Here is a 13977-nt window from a genome sequence, read left to right on the forward strand (position 1 = left end):
CACAAACAATTCTGTTGTGATACTAAATTTTTTTCCCCATAGCAGGTTGTGTTTTAAAAAGGTTTTTCTCTGTTTTGATTCAAAGTAGCGACTTTGTCAAAACAGACTCTGCTTCTACTCCTTTTTGTTTTGAGTTTTAAAATCTCCTGTTGTAGTATTCAAAGTTGGACTTAGAAGCTACACAGTTGGTTTTACGCACTCATAAAAATAATAAATTAGCACATTTATTATTTTGAAAACAGTTTTATTAACTCATTTTCTTGAAACCTTCCAGAATGTCGGCTGAAAATGTGAACACGAGCAACACCAATGTTGTCGTCGGTACCACTGCCAACACTGTGGGAGCGTCCATAGTGGCAAATCATGCTGAACGACCCGAGAAGTTCTCGGGTCTCCATTTCAAGAGGTGGCAACAGAAGATGTTCTTCTACTTGACCACCATGAACCTTGCGAGGTTCTTGACTGAAACCGCTCCCCAACCTGCGGAAGGGGAGACCGATGCTCAGGCTTTGAGTGCGGTAGAGGCTTGGAAGCACTCGGATTTCATATGTCGAGGCTATGTACTCAACGGTCTCTCGGAAGCCTTGTATAATGTGTACTAAATATCAAGACTTCCAAAGAATTACGGGAGTCTTTAGTTAAGAAGTACAAAACGGAGGATGCGGGAACAAAGAAATTTGTTGTCGCCCGTTTCTTGGACTATAAAATGGTTGATACAAGACTGTTATGAACCAAGTCCAAGAGTTGCAAATTATACTTCATGACATCTATGCTGAGGGAATGGTACTTAGCGAGACATTTCAAGTGGCAGCCATGATTGAAAAATTGCCTCCTTGGTGGGTAGAGTTCAAAAACTACCTTAAGCACAAGCGAAAGGAAATGATGATTGAGGAACTTGTTGTTCATCTTCGTATAGAAGAGGACAATAGGGTGGCCCAAAAAGGCACCATTTTGTAAGGTTCGGCTAAAGCAAACATGGTGGGGAATCCTCAAAGGGCAATAAGGGCAAGGGTAAAAACAACAACAAGGGGAAAGCAAAGGTTAACAACCTTGGACCTAAAAAGGGGGCTGTGAAAAAGAAGTCTGCGCCTTTTCAAGGTACTTGTTAAAACTGTAACCAGACGGGGCACCGTGCTAACCAATGCAAGAAACCTAAGCGTGAGCGTGCGCATATGGTTGATGAGGATGATATGCCTCTGATTGCAATGATAACCTCTATACGTTTGGTTCTTGCAATTGCGGCTCTAAGAAATTTGGAAGTTCACCAAATAGATGTAAAAACCGCATTTCTAAATGGCGATTTAAAAGAAGAAATTTACATGGAACAATCTGATGGTTTTTCAGCCCCAGGAAACGAGTGCAAAGTATGTAAATTGGTCAAGTCTTTGTATGGCTTGAAGCAAGCTCCAAAACAATGGCACCAAAAGTTTGTTCATGTCATGATTGACAATGGTTTCAAAATAAACGAGTGTGACAAGTGTGTTTATTTTAAAGACACACCAAGGGATATGTAATTTTATGTCTTTATGTAGATGATATGCTTATCATTGGGAGTGATGATAACATGATCAACTCAACGAAAGACATGTTGAAAGCGAGGCTTGACATGAAAGACATGGGTCTCGCGGATGTGATTCTTGGAGTAAAAATCACTAGAACCCAAAATGGTCTTGTGTTGAATCAATCTCACTACGTGGACAAGATCCTAGGGAAATTCAATTCGAACGATACGAGTATAGCTCGAACTCCAATTGATAATACCCAACGCCTAAGGAAGAATAGAGGCGAGAGTGTTGCTCAGTTAGAGTACTCAAGGATCATTGGCAGTCTCATGTATCTAATGACATGTAGTAGACCTGACTTAGCATATGCTGTGAGCAGGCTAAGTAGATACATAAGATACACAAGAGACTATGGATTGCATTATACCCGCGATGTGATCGAAGGATACACTGAAGCGAACTGGATATCCGAAATTTGTATATTATATTCCGCTCCAGTCTCTGCATTTGTTCTTCTCTCGCTTTGACTGCAGGGTATATTAAATCATATCAAATATTATTCCACATGCAGTTATACATTTGTATTACATTTCATTATCTTATCCCAAAATATGAGGCTCGTCTTGTAATTATATATAGTTGATTAATAATACAAAACAATCAACTTTGGGCCAATTCTATTATCAGGCTTTGCATAAGGAAATCGACGACTTGTTCTTCCGACTGGATGATAATGACGATTTGAGTAAACCTGATGAAGAGGAACAAGATGGTGATGGCGATAAGCACAAGGAGGCGGATATGATGGAGGCGTTCAAAGTATTTGATGAAGACGAAGATGGATACATATCGGCGAAAGAGTTACAAACCGTGTTGGTGAAGTTAGGGTTTGCGGAAGGTAATGAGTTTGGAAGAGTGGAGATGATGATCTCATCTGTTGATCGGAATCATGATGGACTTGTTGATTTTACCGAGTTTAAGGATATGATGCGTATTGTGATTGTTCTCAGGTGAATTGCGGTTAACGTCGTCGTCATCGTGGCCATATTCCAGTAGTTTTTGTGTGATAACGGTTTTTTTCTGGCGACTGTAACAGATTTCAGCAACCGGGACATTGTATTTGGAGGTTAATTTTGTATTTTGTTTAATCTCCGATATTGTATACTTATGTAATATTGTTACAATTAGATGATTGGAATTTAAGAAATTTAAATTAAATTACATAACTTTTAATAAATGATTCCAGTTAATTTCAGATAGTATTCTATCATCCAAATCTCACAATTTTTACTTATATTAAAAAAACCAAGCTTTATTTTTTTATTATAATAAACGAATCTAAAGAATGCCACATATCAGCACCAAACCCATTCTCCCAATTCGAATATTATATATATCCGTTTCCCAATTTAATTTTAATATATATATAATTTAATTTTTACCCTAAAAATTGATCAAACTTTCTAATAATATAAAATAAATATTATCACAAAGACGTTTTTTTTACAATCGTACAAATAATATTAAAATTTTGATATATCATATTATCAACTACCTCCTCCGCACGAATTGTATAAACAAAAACAATTGAATTTATCACACGAAAAACTTAAATCATAATATGATTTATAGAACAATTGATATACTTATCAACAATACATGATATTCAACAGTCTGACAAGATTATAATATTATTACATTTATTAACCACGTTACACATTTTATAAGATTATAGTTTATATTTCCTCAACTTGTGTGATCAAATTCATGATTATAATATAAATGTATTAGATTATAAGATTATCACATTTTTTTTTTATTTTGTGATAAGGATTATATAGAAGTTTATAATTTACATTTGTTTCAATATTTAACTCGTATAATACACGAATTTGTAATACATATACATTAAATAATACTTACACTATAGGTACAAGTAAAGGTATCGGTACAGTGCCCGATTTAATACCATTTTTTTTCTAATCTTTTAAGCACTCATATAAGTACTAAATAGGTAAAGTCGGTATGAATACCAATAAAGTACAGGTACCAATGAAGTAAAATTGGTATGAGTAGTAATACAATACGGGTATCAAATAGGTAAAATCAATACGAATACCATAATATGAAAATAAAATATAATATCAAATTCCTTCAGAATAAAGGCCCCTTTTTCTATTTCTCAAAAGAAATATAACAAACTTATAAATATCGTTTCATGTAATAAACCTATAAAATTTAATGAATTGAGTATATATGATATTTCAACTATGTATGATATTTCAAAACTATAGTTATGAATTTACACCGAGATAAATGATCGAGTAATTCTTTAGAATTTTTTTTTCTCACCGTAGTATATAACTAGATTGGTTTAAAAAGATTGGTTTAAAAGAAGCAAAATAGTTTGCGATGTTATGGTCAAAATTTTGTTTGTAGCAAGTTTTGTTCATAACATTCTAATGTCATGCCAAATAAAATTTTAAATATCAATAACAAACATTCGGTCATTAAATTAAAAAAAAGAGTAAATTACATTTTTGGTCCATGTAGTTTTATCAATTTTACTATATTAATTCAAAACAAAAATTTTTAACATATCTACCCCCATGGTCTCTATAATAAACCATTTTGGCCCCTAAGTCTAGAGATCATGGGGGCCAAAATGGTTAGTTATAGAGACCATGGGGGCCAAAAAGGTTAGACTTATAGGCCAAAATGGTTAGTTATAAAGACCATGAGGGCAGATATGTTAAAAATTCTTATTTTGGGCCAATATAGTAAAAGTGATATAACCATAGGGGCCAGAAAGGTTAGACTTAGGGCCAAAATGGTTAGTTATAAAGACCATTGGGGCAGATATATTAAAAATTGAGTAAATTACGTTTTTGGCCCATGTGGTTATATCACTTTTACTATATTAGCCCAAAATAAGAATTTTTAACATATCTGCCCCCATGGTCTCTATAACTAACCATTTTGGCCACTAAGTCTAGATATCATGGGAGCCAAAATGGTTAGTTATAGAGACCATGATAGCTAAAATGGTTAGACTTAGGGGCCAAAATGGTTAGTTATAAAGACTATAGGGGCAGATATGTTAAAAATTCTTATTTTAGACTAATATAGTAAAAGTGATATAATCACATGGGCCAAAAACGTAATTAACTCATTAAAAATTCTTATTTTAGACTAATATAGTAAAAGTGATATAACCATAGGGCTAAAAACGCAATTTACTCTTAAAAAAAGACACTCGAATATTTATCAAAATACTTTCATCGTTGGTCATATCACATGTGTGGGGAAGGGACAAAGCCCATGTCTTTTTGTTGTCACTGACAAACTTGGGCAATTCACAAACACATCATATGGGTGAACGTTCTTTTGTTTGTATTTATATTATGTTGTTTTCATAAGATATTTTTTTTAAAATTGTTAGGCCCAATAAATTTTAGTGCAGTACTATTTTTTAGGCACAAGACATTGTTATTATTATTATTATCCATATTAATTTAAAATTATCATCAATAGTGATTAAAATATTAAAATATTTATTTTAATTTTGATCTAAAAAATTTATAATATGTTATTCATCATTTAGTTTGATTTAACCTTTTTAAAATTTAACTCTGCAATATGTTTACTTTTATCAAACACTGCGATATAAATTTTATTGAAAATGAATACTGTGCCGCTATCTACCAAATCGAAAAAAAACCGTCCTTGAATACTAATTTATTTTTTGGTATTCAAAACAATGTATTTTTTTATATCGTAAACTATACGAGTGACGGTAACAATATTAAAAAGAAAACGTATTTTTTTTTGTTTCGTAAACTATACGAGTATCAATACGTGATGAACCGAACCGATTTCGACCGAACAACATCGGTACCTATACCGGTAGTATAGGAACTAGTATTTGTTTTTATGGTTTTCGATCGATGTAAAACATATGTTGATTTCCTTTTGGACATATCACGGCTTTATTTTTTTAGTTTTCTCTTTCAGTTGCTACATATAGCGAGTGTCGGTCCATAACGAACCCAACCGATACCTACTGAGTTTCCGCGCGACATCAGTTTGAGGTGACCATGAATAGTGATTAAAACATTCAAATATTTATTTTAATTTTTAATCTAAAAAATTTATAATATGTTATTCATCATTTAGTTTGATATTTTTAATAAACTGCGTACGTTAACCTTTTTAAAATCTAACTCTGCAGTATGCTTATTTTTTTTATCCAACATTGCGATATAAATTTTATTGAAAATGAATACCGTGCGGCTATCGTACCAAATCGAAAAAACCGACCTTGAATACTAATTTATTTTTTGGTATTCAAAACAATGTATTTTTTGTATCATAAACTATAAATTATACGAGTGGTGGTAACAATATTAAAAAGGAAACGTATTTTTTTGTGTCGTAAACTATATCAGTATCGATACGTGACGAACCAAACCGATTTCGACCGAACAACATCGGTACCGATACCTGTAGTATAGGAACCGGTATTCGTTTTTATGGTCTTCGATTGATGTAAAACACATGTTGATTTCCTTTTGGGCATATCACGACTTTATTTTTTTAGTTTTCTCTTTCAGTTGCTATGTATAGCGAGTGTCGGTACCATAACGAACACCACTGATACCTATTGAGTTCCCGCCGCATAGCGCGGGGAAAAACCACTAGTTCATAATTACTTTCAACTAGATTTATCACTCGTCGCAATCAGAATTCGTTAGTTATATATCATATTAGATGAAAGTCAAATGTTTCTTACATGACCGTGAACCTGTGTGTAAAACATAGAAAAGAATAATTAAGGTGATCTCTGACCCGCGCGTTGCGACAAACTTATCAAACGGGGGAAAATAGACGCGCTGCGACAGGCCTGTCAAACGGGAAAAAATAGATGAAAAAGCGTTGAACCCCACACGCACATTGCGGCGTGTTAACTCGGAAATTTAGAACGAAATATTAAACGGAAAACTTTCGAAAGATGAAAAGTATAAGGGACTAAATTTGAAAGTTAATAAGTGTTGAGGTTAAATTGCAAATGATGAAAAGCTTTCGGGTTAAAAGTAAAAAAAAAAATCAAAAGGGTTAAATTGCAAAAGATAGAAACTTAAAAAGGAAAATTCCAATTTTTTTTTTATGAAAAACTCCCATAAACAATGGTACAACTACCCTATGTACATACATGTTGCTTATTTATAGTTTATAATTTATGATTTATAATTGGTGTTAACTCAGTTAAGTTCGTTCATCTATGTTCAGTTACGTTTGTTTGTAGACCGTTCCTTTATACTAATAACAAACATAAACAAACACGTTCAATTTCTTAACGACCGAACATGAACAAGAAAACCCCGTTCGTTTAGTTGTTCGTGTTCGATCGTCTGTTCAATAAAACTTACATGAACACGAACGGGATTCGGTTCGTTTACAAGGTTAAGTATCATACTACTTATATATGATTTCGAAACAATACAGACAATTAGCGCCTACCTTATAAAATTACAACTTTATATCTAAACCACAAAAACATATTTTTTTATAAACATATAGAGTGCAAACAAATAAGTATTTTTTTAAGGATAAATTACTTTTTGAGTCCCTGTGTTTTAGTGGTTTTAACTAGTTGAGTCCAAAAGCAAAAAGTTTAACGACCTGAGTCCCTATAAGCATTTTCTTTAACCATTTGAGTCCCTTTGAGTCCAAATTTTAACCTTTTGAGCCCAATTTTTTGGACTCAAATCGTTATAAAATGAACAAAATTGGACTCAAAACGTTATAAAATAAATAGCTAGGGACTCAAGGCGTTAAACTTTTTGATTTTGGACTTAAGTGGTTAAAACCATTAAAACACAGTGACTCAAAAAGTAATTTACTCTTTTTTTAATTCAAACATAATTTTGATAAAAAAAAAAAAAGAAGAAGTAGAAGAAGAATTTGATGGTGTTTATGACTTTTTATTTGAGATAAATCCCCTAAAACTACTCATGCCCCTACAATTTAATGTGTTGAAGCAAAATAAGTTTTTGATCACAAACAATGGCCTAAGGTTTAATGGCTGTCATTTTTGACATGCCAAAAGAAAGCCAAACATTTCTTCCACCATCTATCACCCCATCATAGCGGGACGAGGCGGTGGTGTGGTGTGGTGGCATGTGGTGAAAACCGAAAACAATGACATTATCCATCGACAATGGTGGTGGTAAGACGCCACAACGCCAAAAGGTTATGGTCGTAGCAGAACCAACTCGCGAGTCAGCAGTTGCTCTTCATTATGTTTTATCTCATGTAGTATTTGATAATGATGTATTGTATCTCCTTCATGTTGAGAATCCTACATTTTGGAATTCGTGTTTCAAGAAACAATCATCTTCAACCACCATCACCGCCGCGAGGGAAGGTGGTGGGTGTCATGGATGCGGTTGCATTGGCGGGGATTTTGACTTTCTTGACCAGATGAAGAGCGCGTGTGAGCTTGTGAACCCGCGGTTGAAGGTGAAGGTGGCGCGTGTTGAAACCGATGCCAAAGATAAAGCTTATATGATTATATCACAAACCAAAGTGCTTGGAATTGACCTTCTTGTGGTAGGAAAACGTCATAGTTTAGCTAATGCAATATTAAGGTAAGTTGTTTATTATTTTTTGTTTTATGTTTATTGTTCTTGCCAATTTCCCATAATTTGACTTTAGAAAGGTCAAACTTATGATTTTAAATTTCAACATTACCCTCTTAACTTGTTCTTAAATTTGAAAACATAATTTTTCCTGTTTGTAAAATGGTTTTGGTAAAATAAAACCCGCATACTTTTACAAAAAGTCCTGTTAAGTCCCTCAATATTTACCCGATTGGTTAAAATTAGGGGTAGTAATTCCTGAGACGGTCTGAAACACGAGATTAACCTGACATGAAATCATCAAGTTTTGAGTTGATGTCGTGTTTAGGTTGACATATCTAACAAGTTTAATTAATGGGTCATGCTCGTGGGGTGATAATTAGATTTAAAAAAAAGTTATAAAAATATATACTTTGTAAGTTCAGTCAGCCTGTTCACAGCCCGTTTAAAACTTTATTACACCGTTTAGAACACACCAACCTGTTCAAAGGGTCATGCACAGTAATGTTATGACCCCGAGATCTATCGATGTGCTTTTTAAAAGACTTAGTGTTGCTATTCAAAAAGGGGTAGCCGCGCAACCCGTTTACCTTCTATTTCGATGTAATTTCCATTTTAAAGTTTAAAATTAGATTAACGTTACAAAAAAATTGACAGATGTGGGTTAGGGTTAGGGTTAATATCTTTGACATGAATAAATATACAAGTCATTTTGGGTTCAACAACTTCAACCAACCAACCCATCAATCAGACATATTGCCACCCCTACTTAATAATTTTTTTTTAATAAAATCATCAAGTTTTGAGTTGATGGCGTGTTTAGGTTGACATATCTAACCACTTTAATTAATTGGTCATGTTCGGGGTGATAATTAAAATTAAAAAAAAAAGTAATAAAAATATATACTTTATAAGTTCACACTATTTAGTTAGCCTGTTCACAACCCGTTTAAAATTTTATTACACCGTTTCGAACACACCAACCCACTTAGATTGATAGATTACATGTGGGTTAGGGTTAATATCTTTGACACGGATAAAACAAGTCGTTTTTGGGTTCAACAACTTCAACCAGCCAACCCATCAATCCGGCATATTACCACCTTTAGCTTATAATTTTATTTATTATAAACTCTAATTTTTTTTAATTTTTTGAATTTTTGGTTGCAGGCAGAGGAGAAATGGGCCAACAAGAGGAGAAACAGCAGAGTATTTGGTAGAAAACAGCAAATGCACATGTGTTGCAGTGCAAAGAAAGGGCCAAACTGGAGGCTATCTTCTCCATACAAAAAACCATAGAAATTTTTGGCTCTTAGCATAGAAAAAAAAGTACTAAAATTTGTTTTAAATCTCCTCATTCCTCTGCTTTTTGTTGCATTAGATGATATAACTATGCTAGAATGTGCGAAACGCTTTGTTTGACCTTAAAAGTCAATGAAGATGGAAATCGTGTTTGACCACAAAAGTCAAAAGTAAAAATAAAACTGTCCTTGTGAATTATTATCGCCAATAGGTCATAGTTTGGATTATTGGTATCCAACTCGTCAAAATAAAAAAGAAATTATTTAAAGAATAGTGTAAAAGTTATCACATCTTATTATTGAGATTTTAGAAGGAAAAAGGTATAAGGGTAGGTAAACAACCGCCGCACTATTAAAATATCAAAAAAAAAATCCTCCAAATGGGCTACTGGCGAAATTCCATGATACACTCGCCTCGGAACCAGCAAAATAAAAATAATATGCTTTACCCGGATATTTTTGAGTAAACTTCCGTTTTGCTCCCTGTGGTTTGGTCACTTTAACGGTTTTGCCCCAAACCTTTAAAAATAGTCATTTTACTCCCTGATGTTTTGGTTTTGTTGCCAGTTTGCTCCCTGCGGGGAGCAAAATGGAAAAACAAACAATTTGGATGGAGTTAGAGGCGGGGAGCAAACTGGCAAAAAAACCGAAACATCAGGGAGTAAAATAGCTATTTTTAAAGGTTTGGAGCAAAACCGTTAAAGTGACCAAACCACAGGGAGCAAAACGGAAGTTTACTCCGGATATTTTAAATATATTAACAGAAACTATACTTGTTACTTCAAAACCACCACATAAAAAAAAAAAAAAAAAAAAAAAAAAAAACCCTTACAAACAAACAAAAACCAACACCACAATTTCACAACTCATTATTACTCCCCACAACTCATGCAATAAACTAAAAAAGACCCCAGCCTCTTCTACTTCTATCCCCTCTTGAACCAGAACTCCTAATAGCTCCAGGGTGACCCAACCACAACGCAAGACCGATCCCCACCAGACTCACGACCGGTGCCGCCACAAACAACCATCGTCTTCCTCTCGTTTCACCACCAGCGCCGTTATTCAACATTTCTTGACCACCATCCTCGTCAAAAGAGGTGTTAATGTTGTTAATCTCCAACTCCTGTTGGGTTTCTTGAACCGTGGGCCCACGACTATCGATTTCTTTCCTGTTCTCGTAGTCCACGTCATCGGTTGGAAGCTCAAACCGACACAATGGACACGTGTTACGTGCAGTTAACCATGGTTTAATACACAAAGGGTGGTAAAGATGGAGACAAGGAAGACGGTTAACCACGGTCCCAACCGTCAACGAGTCTTTACAAATGGCACATGTTAAACCGTTATGGTCCGAAGCATTAACAGTCACACAATCAAGATTGTTCACAACCGATGGAGCCGCTGGAGGCGCACCGCGTCTTGAAGTATCCGCGTCGGCTAACCTTTCTAATAGTTCTTCAAAGCTTCTAGAATCGAGATAATCCCCCGAATTCCCGACATAACGTGACGTTTCTTGACCGTTATCTGTGTAGGCAAACGGGTATAATCTACGTTCACTGATTCTTACACGAATTGCTCCTTCTATTTCAGGAGATTGACCATCGTACACCATCGATCTTTGAAGATGAACTCTAGTAATCAAAGATCCAAGCGTTTCACCATTCTCACCGTCTTCAACCGCTTCCCATTCATCGTCTGAACTCCACCGGTTCAAACCCGCATGCATCGGGTCAATATCGGTATCCGAATCACCACCAAGAGGACTATGAGCATCTACAGAAACATCCGAATCGTCAACATAAGCTCCATAAGAAATAACATCACTATCTCCATTAGCAGAATCAAAACCATCACTTTCGGTGTCAGAAACGACTCGCCTCCATCTTCTAGAACCACTAGGGGTAGTTCGGGAACTCGTGTCGGAAACAGGAGCGGGGTTTTGTCGAGCGAGATTAATCATGGTTGAAAACTGTTGGGAAAACATATCTTCGATTGATTCTGAACTGTTATTGTATCGTGTTTGTCTTGTTCTAGGAGCTCTGTGTTGAATGTGTCGGGATGGGGTGCCGTTATCTTCTAGAAATAAAAACTTACAGTCCCCACATATGGCGATGGAATCGAAGTCGTTATTTTCGTTTTCAGATGAAAGTGTTCTACGGCATAGAGCACATATCTGTGACGCATCATCCATGCCTGCATAAATAAGTATAAGAATCTTGGTTTTAAAATGCGCGATGCGCTCCGATGCGTTTCGATCCCAAAAGCCGACGCGCGATGCGTGCACATCACGTATGCGAGGTGTTTGTTATTTAAAAAATATTTATAGATAATATTTTAACTTGTTAACTTTAAACACTAAAAATTTAGAGATTAAAATAAATAAATACAACAAAATAAATAACCTATAGTTGTCAAAGGTGCTCCAGGCGCGCACCTAAGCACCCATGTACCACGAGGCGCATGCAAAACGCTTTGTGGCCATCCAAGCGTTCTCGCAAAATTCTGCAAATTCCAGCCAAACTGGTCTAAAACATACACAAAATGGTCCGGAACCAGCCTAAACTATCCCTAAAAGAACCTAAAACATGTCTAAAAACTCCAAAAAAAGCTGTACGTTTATGCTGCGCGCCTTGCTTATCTCGGGCCCTTGCTTTTTAAGCGCCTTGCTCTCAAGACCAAGGCTCACCCTTTGCGCCTTGAGCCTTTGACAACGACGGTTTAACCTAATGTGTCTAACTTATTTCTAGTAGGGAAGAAAACTTTGCTAACCTAATTTTGCAAACTTAATTCTAATAGGGATGAATAGTTGAATACTCAAGAACACCATGAAAATTTTGCTAACTTAATTCTAATTTCACCTAATTTTGCAAACTTAATTCTAATAGCAATGAAAACTTTGCTAACCTCATTTTTCTATAACTTAGTTCTAATCATGGTTGTAAAACAAGGTCTCCAAGGCCGAGTACTCCCCGAGTAGTCGCTACATGGTAGGCTGCCGAGGCGACTTTCTTCAACTCCGACTAATTACTCGGAATCGATCAAATGCGGTCAACATTGGCCAAAATCGGATCTAGTAGGTCAACTCGGGCCGAGTTTGACTTAAAATAAAATAAAGAATAAACTTCCGTTTTGCTCCCGCTCCCTGTGGTTTGGTCACTTTAACGGTTTTGCTCCAAACCTTTAAAAATAGCCATTTTACTCCCTAATGTTTCGGTTTTTTTGCCAGTTTGCTCCCCGCCTCTAACTCCATCCAAATTGTTTATTTTTCCATTTTGCTCCCCGCAGGGAGTAAACTGGCAACAAAACCGAAACATCAGGGAGTAAAATGGCTATTTTTAAAGGTTTGGGGCAAAACCGTTAAAGTGATCAAACCACAGGGAGCAAAACAGAAGTTTACTCTAAAATAAAACATAATTTCTATGCCTATCATATTAAAGAATAAATATCAATTTCACGTATTTTGTTATAAATATTAGTAAATTTATGTTATTTTACATATGATTAATTTCCAAAAACTAATTTCTTTATAATTTGGTGGCATCTCCGAGTACTCTCCGTGTACTCTCTGGCTAGGGAGTCGACCGACTAGGAAGCGCCTAGCGACTTTTACAACCATGGTTCTAATAGGTATGAATACTCAAGAACACCTTGCAGGAGTTAAATAATTACAAAAAAAAAAAAAAAAAAAAAACTGTTAATTAATATCTAATTTAACATGAATATAAACTATGGATCAAAAGTTTACCAGATAATCAACAGTATCAGTCAAATAACCACCAAATCCAACAGTCAATCTTCTCACCTGAATCCCAAACAATACACACATCATCAGTAACTCATGAACAAAAATATTAACATCAAAGAACCCTAAGGAATACCTTGGATCAAAATTCACAAAAAGGCAGATGATTCAGGATCGCATTTGATGATTAAAGCGAAAAAGCACCGAAATTAGGGCACGAAAAGCGAAAACTGAAGGATTATTCTATAAATTTGTGGAAATTAGAAGATGAAAATCAAAAAGGAGGATATGGAGATTGAGTATTGAGATTATCGCATAGAAATTGGGGGTTTTTGTTGTTGTTGTTGTGGTGCACAACAGATCGATTAATACGTGGATTCTTTGTATGTGACAGAGAAGAGGAAAAGGTAGATAAGATGTAACTTTCTACTCGACATTTGACAACATTAACACATTAAGGAAATGGTATCGGGTATAGCATCGAACTGGTATTAGTATCGAATTTATCATATCGGAATATTTATTTGTACAGGACCGGTATTTATCGGGTTTTACCTTCAAATACTATTGGTATCAGTATCAAACCGTATCATACCGGATATTTTCAATATTGATCATTGTTTTAAAAACCGGTTGAAATCAGCCGGTTGAACCGGTTAAACCGGATGCCGGATGCTTGGCCGACACGAATCATATCGGTAAACTAAGGAAACGACAAAGAAGTTGTATCGCCGGTAAATTGGATTATACTGATTTAAACTGGTATACCGGTACCGGTTCATACCGGG

General features: G+C 35.2%; 3 protein-coding genes across 3 annotated transcripts; 2 read left to right on the top strand and 1 right to left on the bottom strand.

Moving 5' to 3' along the window:
* Window positions 1-1172: 1172 nt before the first annotated feature.
* On the top strand, window positions 1173-2606 carry LOC110911323 (calcium-binding protein CAST). Its single transcript, XM_022155926.1, has 2 exons — window positions 1173-1364; window positions 2142-2606. The coding sequence occupies exons 1-2, from the start codon at window positions 1173-1175 to the stop codon at window positions 2514-2516; spliced, it is 567 nt and encodes a 188-aa protein (XP_022011618.1). The 3' UTR covers window positions 2517-2606.
* A 4945-nt stretch (window positions 2607-7551) lies between these two features.
* Window positions 7552-9921, top strand: LOC110909983. Its single transcript, XM_022154705.2, has 2 exons — window positions 7552-8152; window positions 9314-9921. The coding sequence occupies exons 1-2, from the start codon at window positions 7704-7706 to the stop codon at window positions 9462-9464; spliced, it is 600 nt and encodes a 199-aa protein (XP_022010397.1). The 5' UTR covers window positions 7552-7703; the 3' UTR covers window positions 9465-9921.
* A 333-nt stretch (window positions 9922-10254) lies between these two features.
* On the bottom strand, window positions 10255-13601 carry LOC110909981 (E3 ubiquitin-protein ligase CIP8). The gene is made up of 3 exons (XM_022154704.2): window positions 13326-13601; window positions 13193-13249; window positions 10255-11640 (listed from the first exon to the last, which is right to left on the bottom strand). The coding sequence occupies exon 3, from the start codon at window positions 11636-11638 to the stop codon at window positions 10343-10345; it is 1296 nt and encodes a 431-aa protein (XP_022010396.1). The 5' UTR covers window positions 11639-11640; window positions 13193-13249; window positions 13326-13601; the 3' UTR covers window positions 10255-10342.
* Between the last annotated feature and the right edge of the window lie 376 nt (window positions 13602-13977).

Source organism: Helianthus annuus, chromosome 15, assembly GCF_002127325.2.
Source record: "Helianthus annuus cultivar XRQ/B chromosome 15, HanXRQr2.0-SUNRISE, whole genome shotgun sequence".
In the NCBI taxonomy this organism is placed as follows: Eukaryota; Viridiplantae; Streptophyta; class Magnoliopsida; order Asterales; family Asteraceae; genus Helianthus; species Helianthus annuus.

Coding starts and splice junctions, on each gene's coding strand:
- LOC110911323 (XM_022155926.1), top strand. CDS start 1,173: ATGGTTGATGAGGATGATATGCCTCTGATTGCAATGATAACCTCTATA. Junction 1,365..2,141: donor CCCCAGGAAACGAGTGCAAA/GTATGTAAATTG, acceptor AATTATATATAG/TTGATTAATAATACAAAACA.
- LOC110909983 (XM_022154705.2), top strand. CDS start 7,704: ATGACATTATCCATCGACAATGGTGGTGGTAAGACGCCACAACGCCAA. Junction 8,153..9,313: donor TTAGCTAATGCAATATTAAG/GTAAGTTGTTTA, acceptor TTTTGGTTGCAG/GCAGAGGAGAAATGGGCCAA.
- LOC110909981 (XM_022154704.2), bottom strand. CDS start 11,638: ATGGATGATGCGTCACAGATATGTGCTCTATGCCGTAGAACACTTTCA.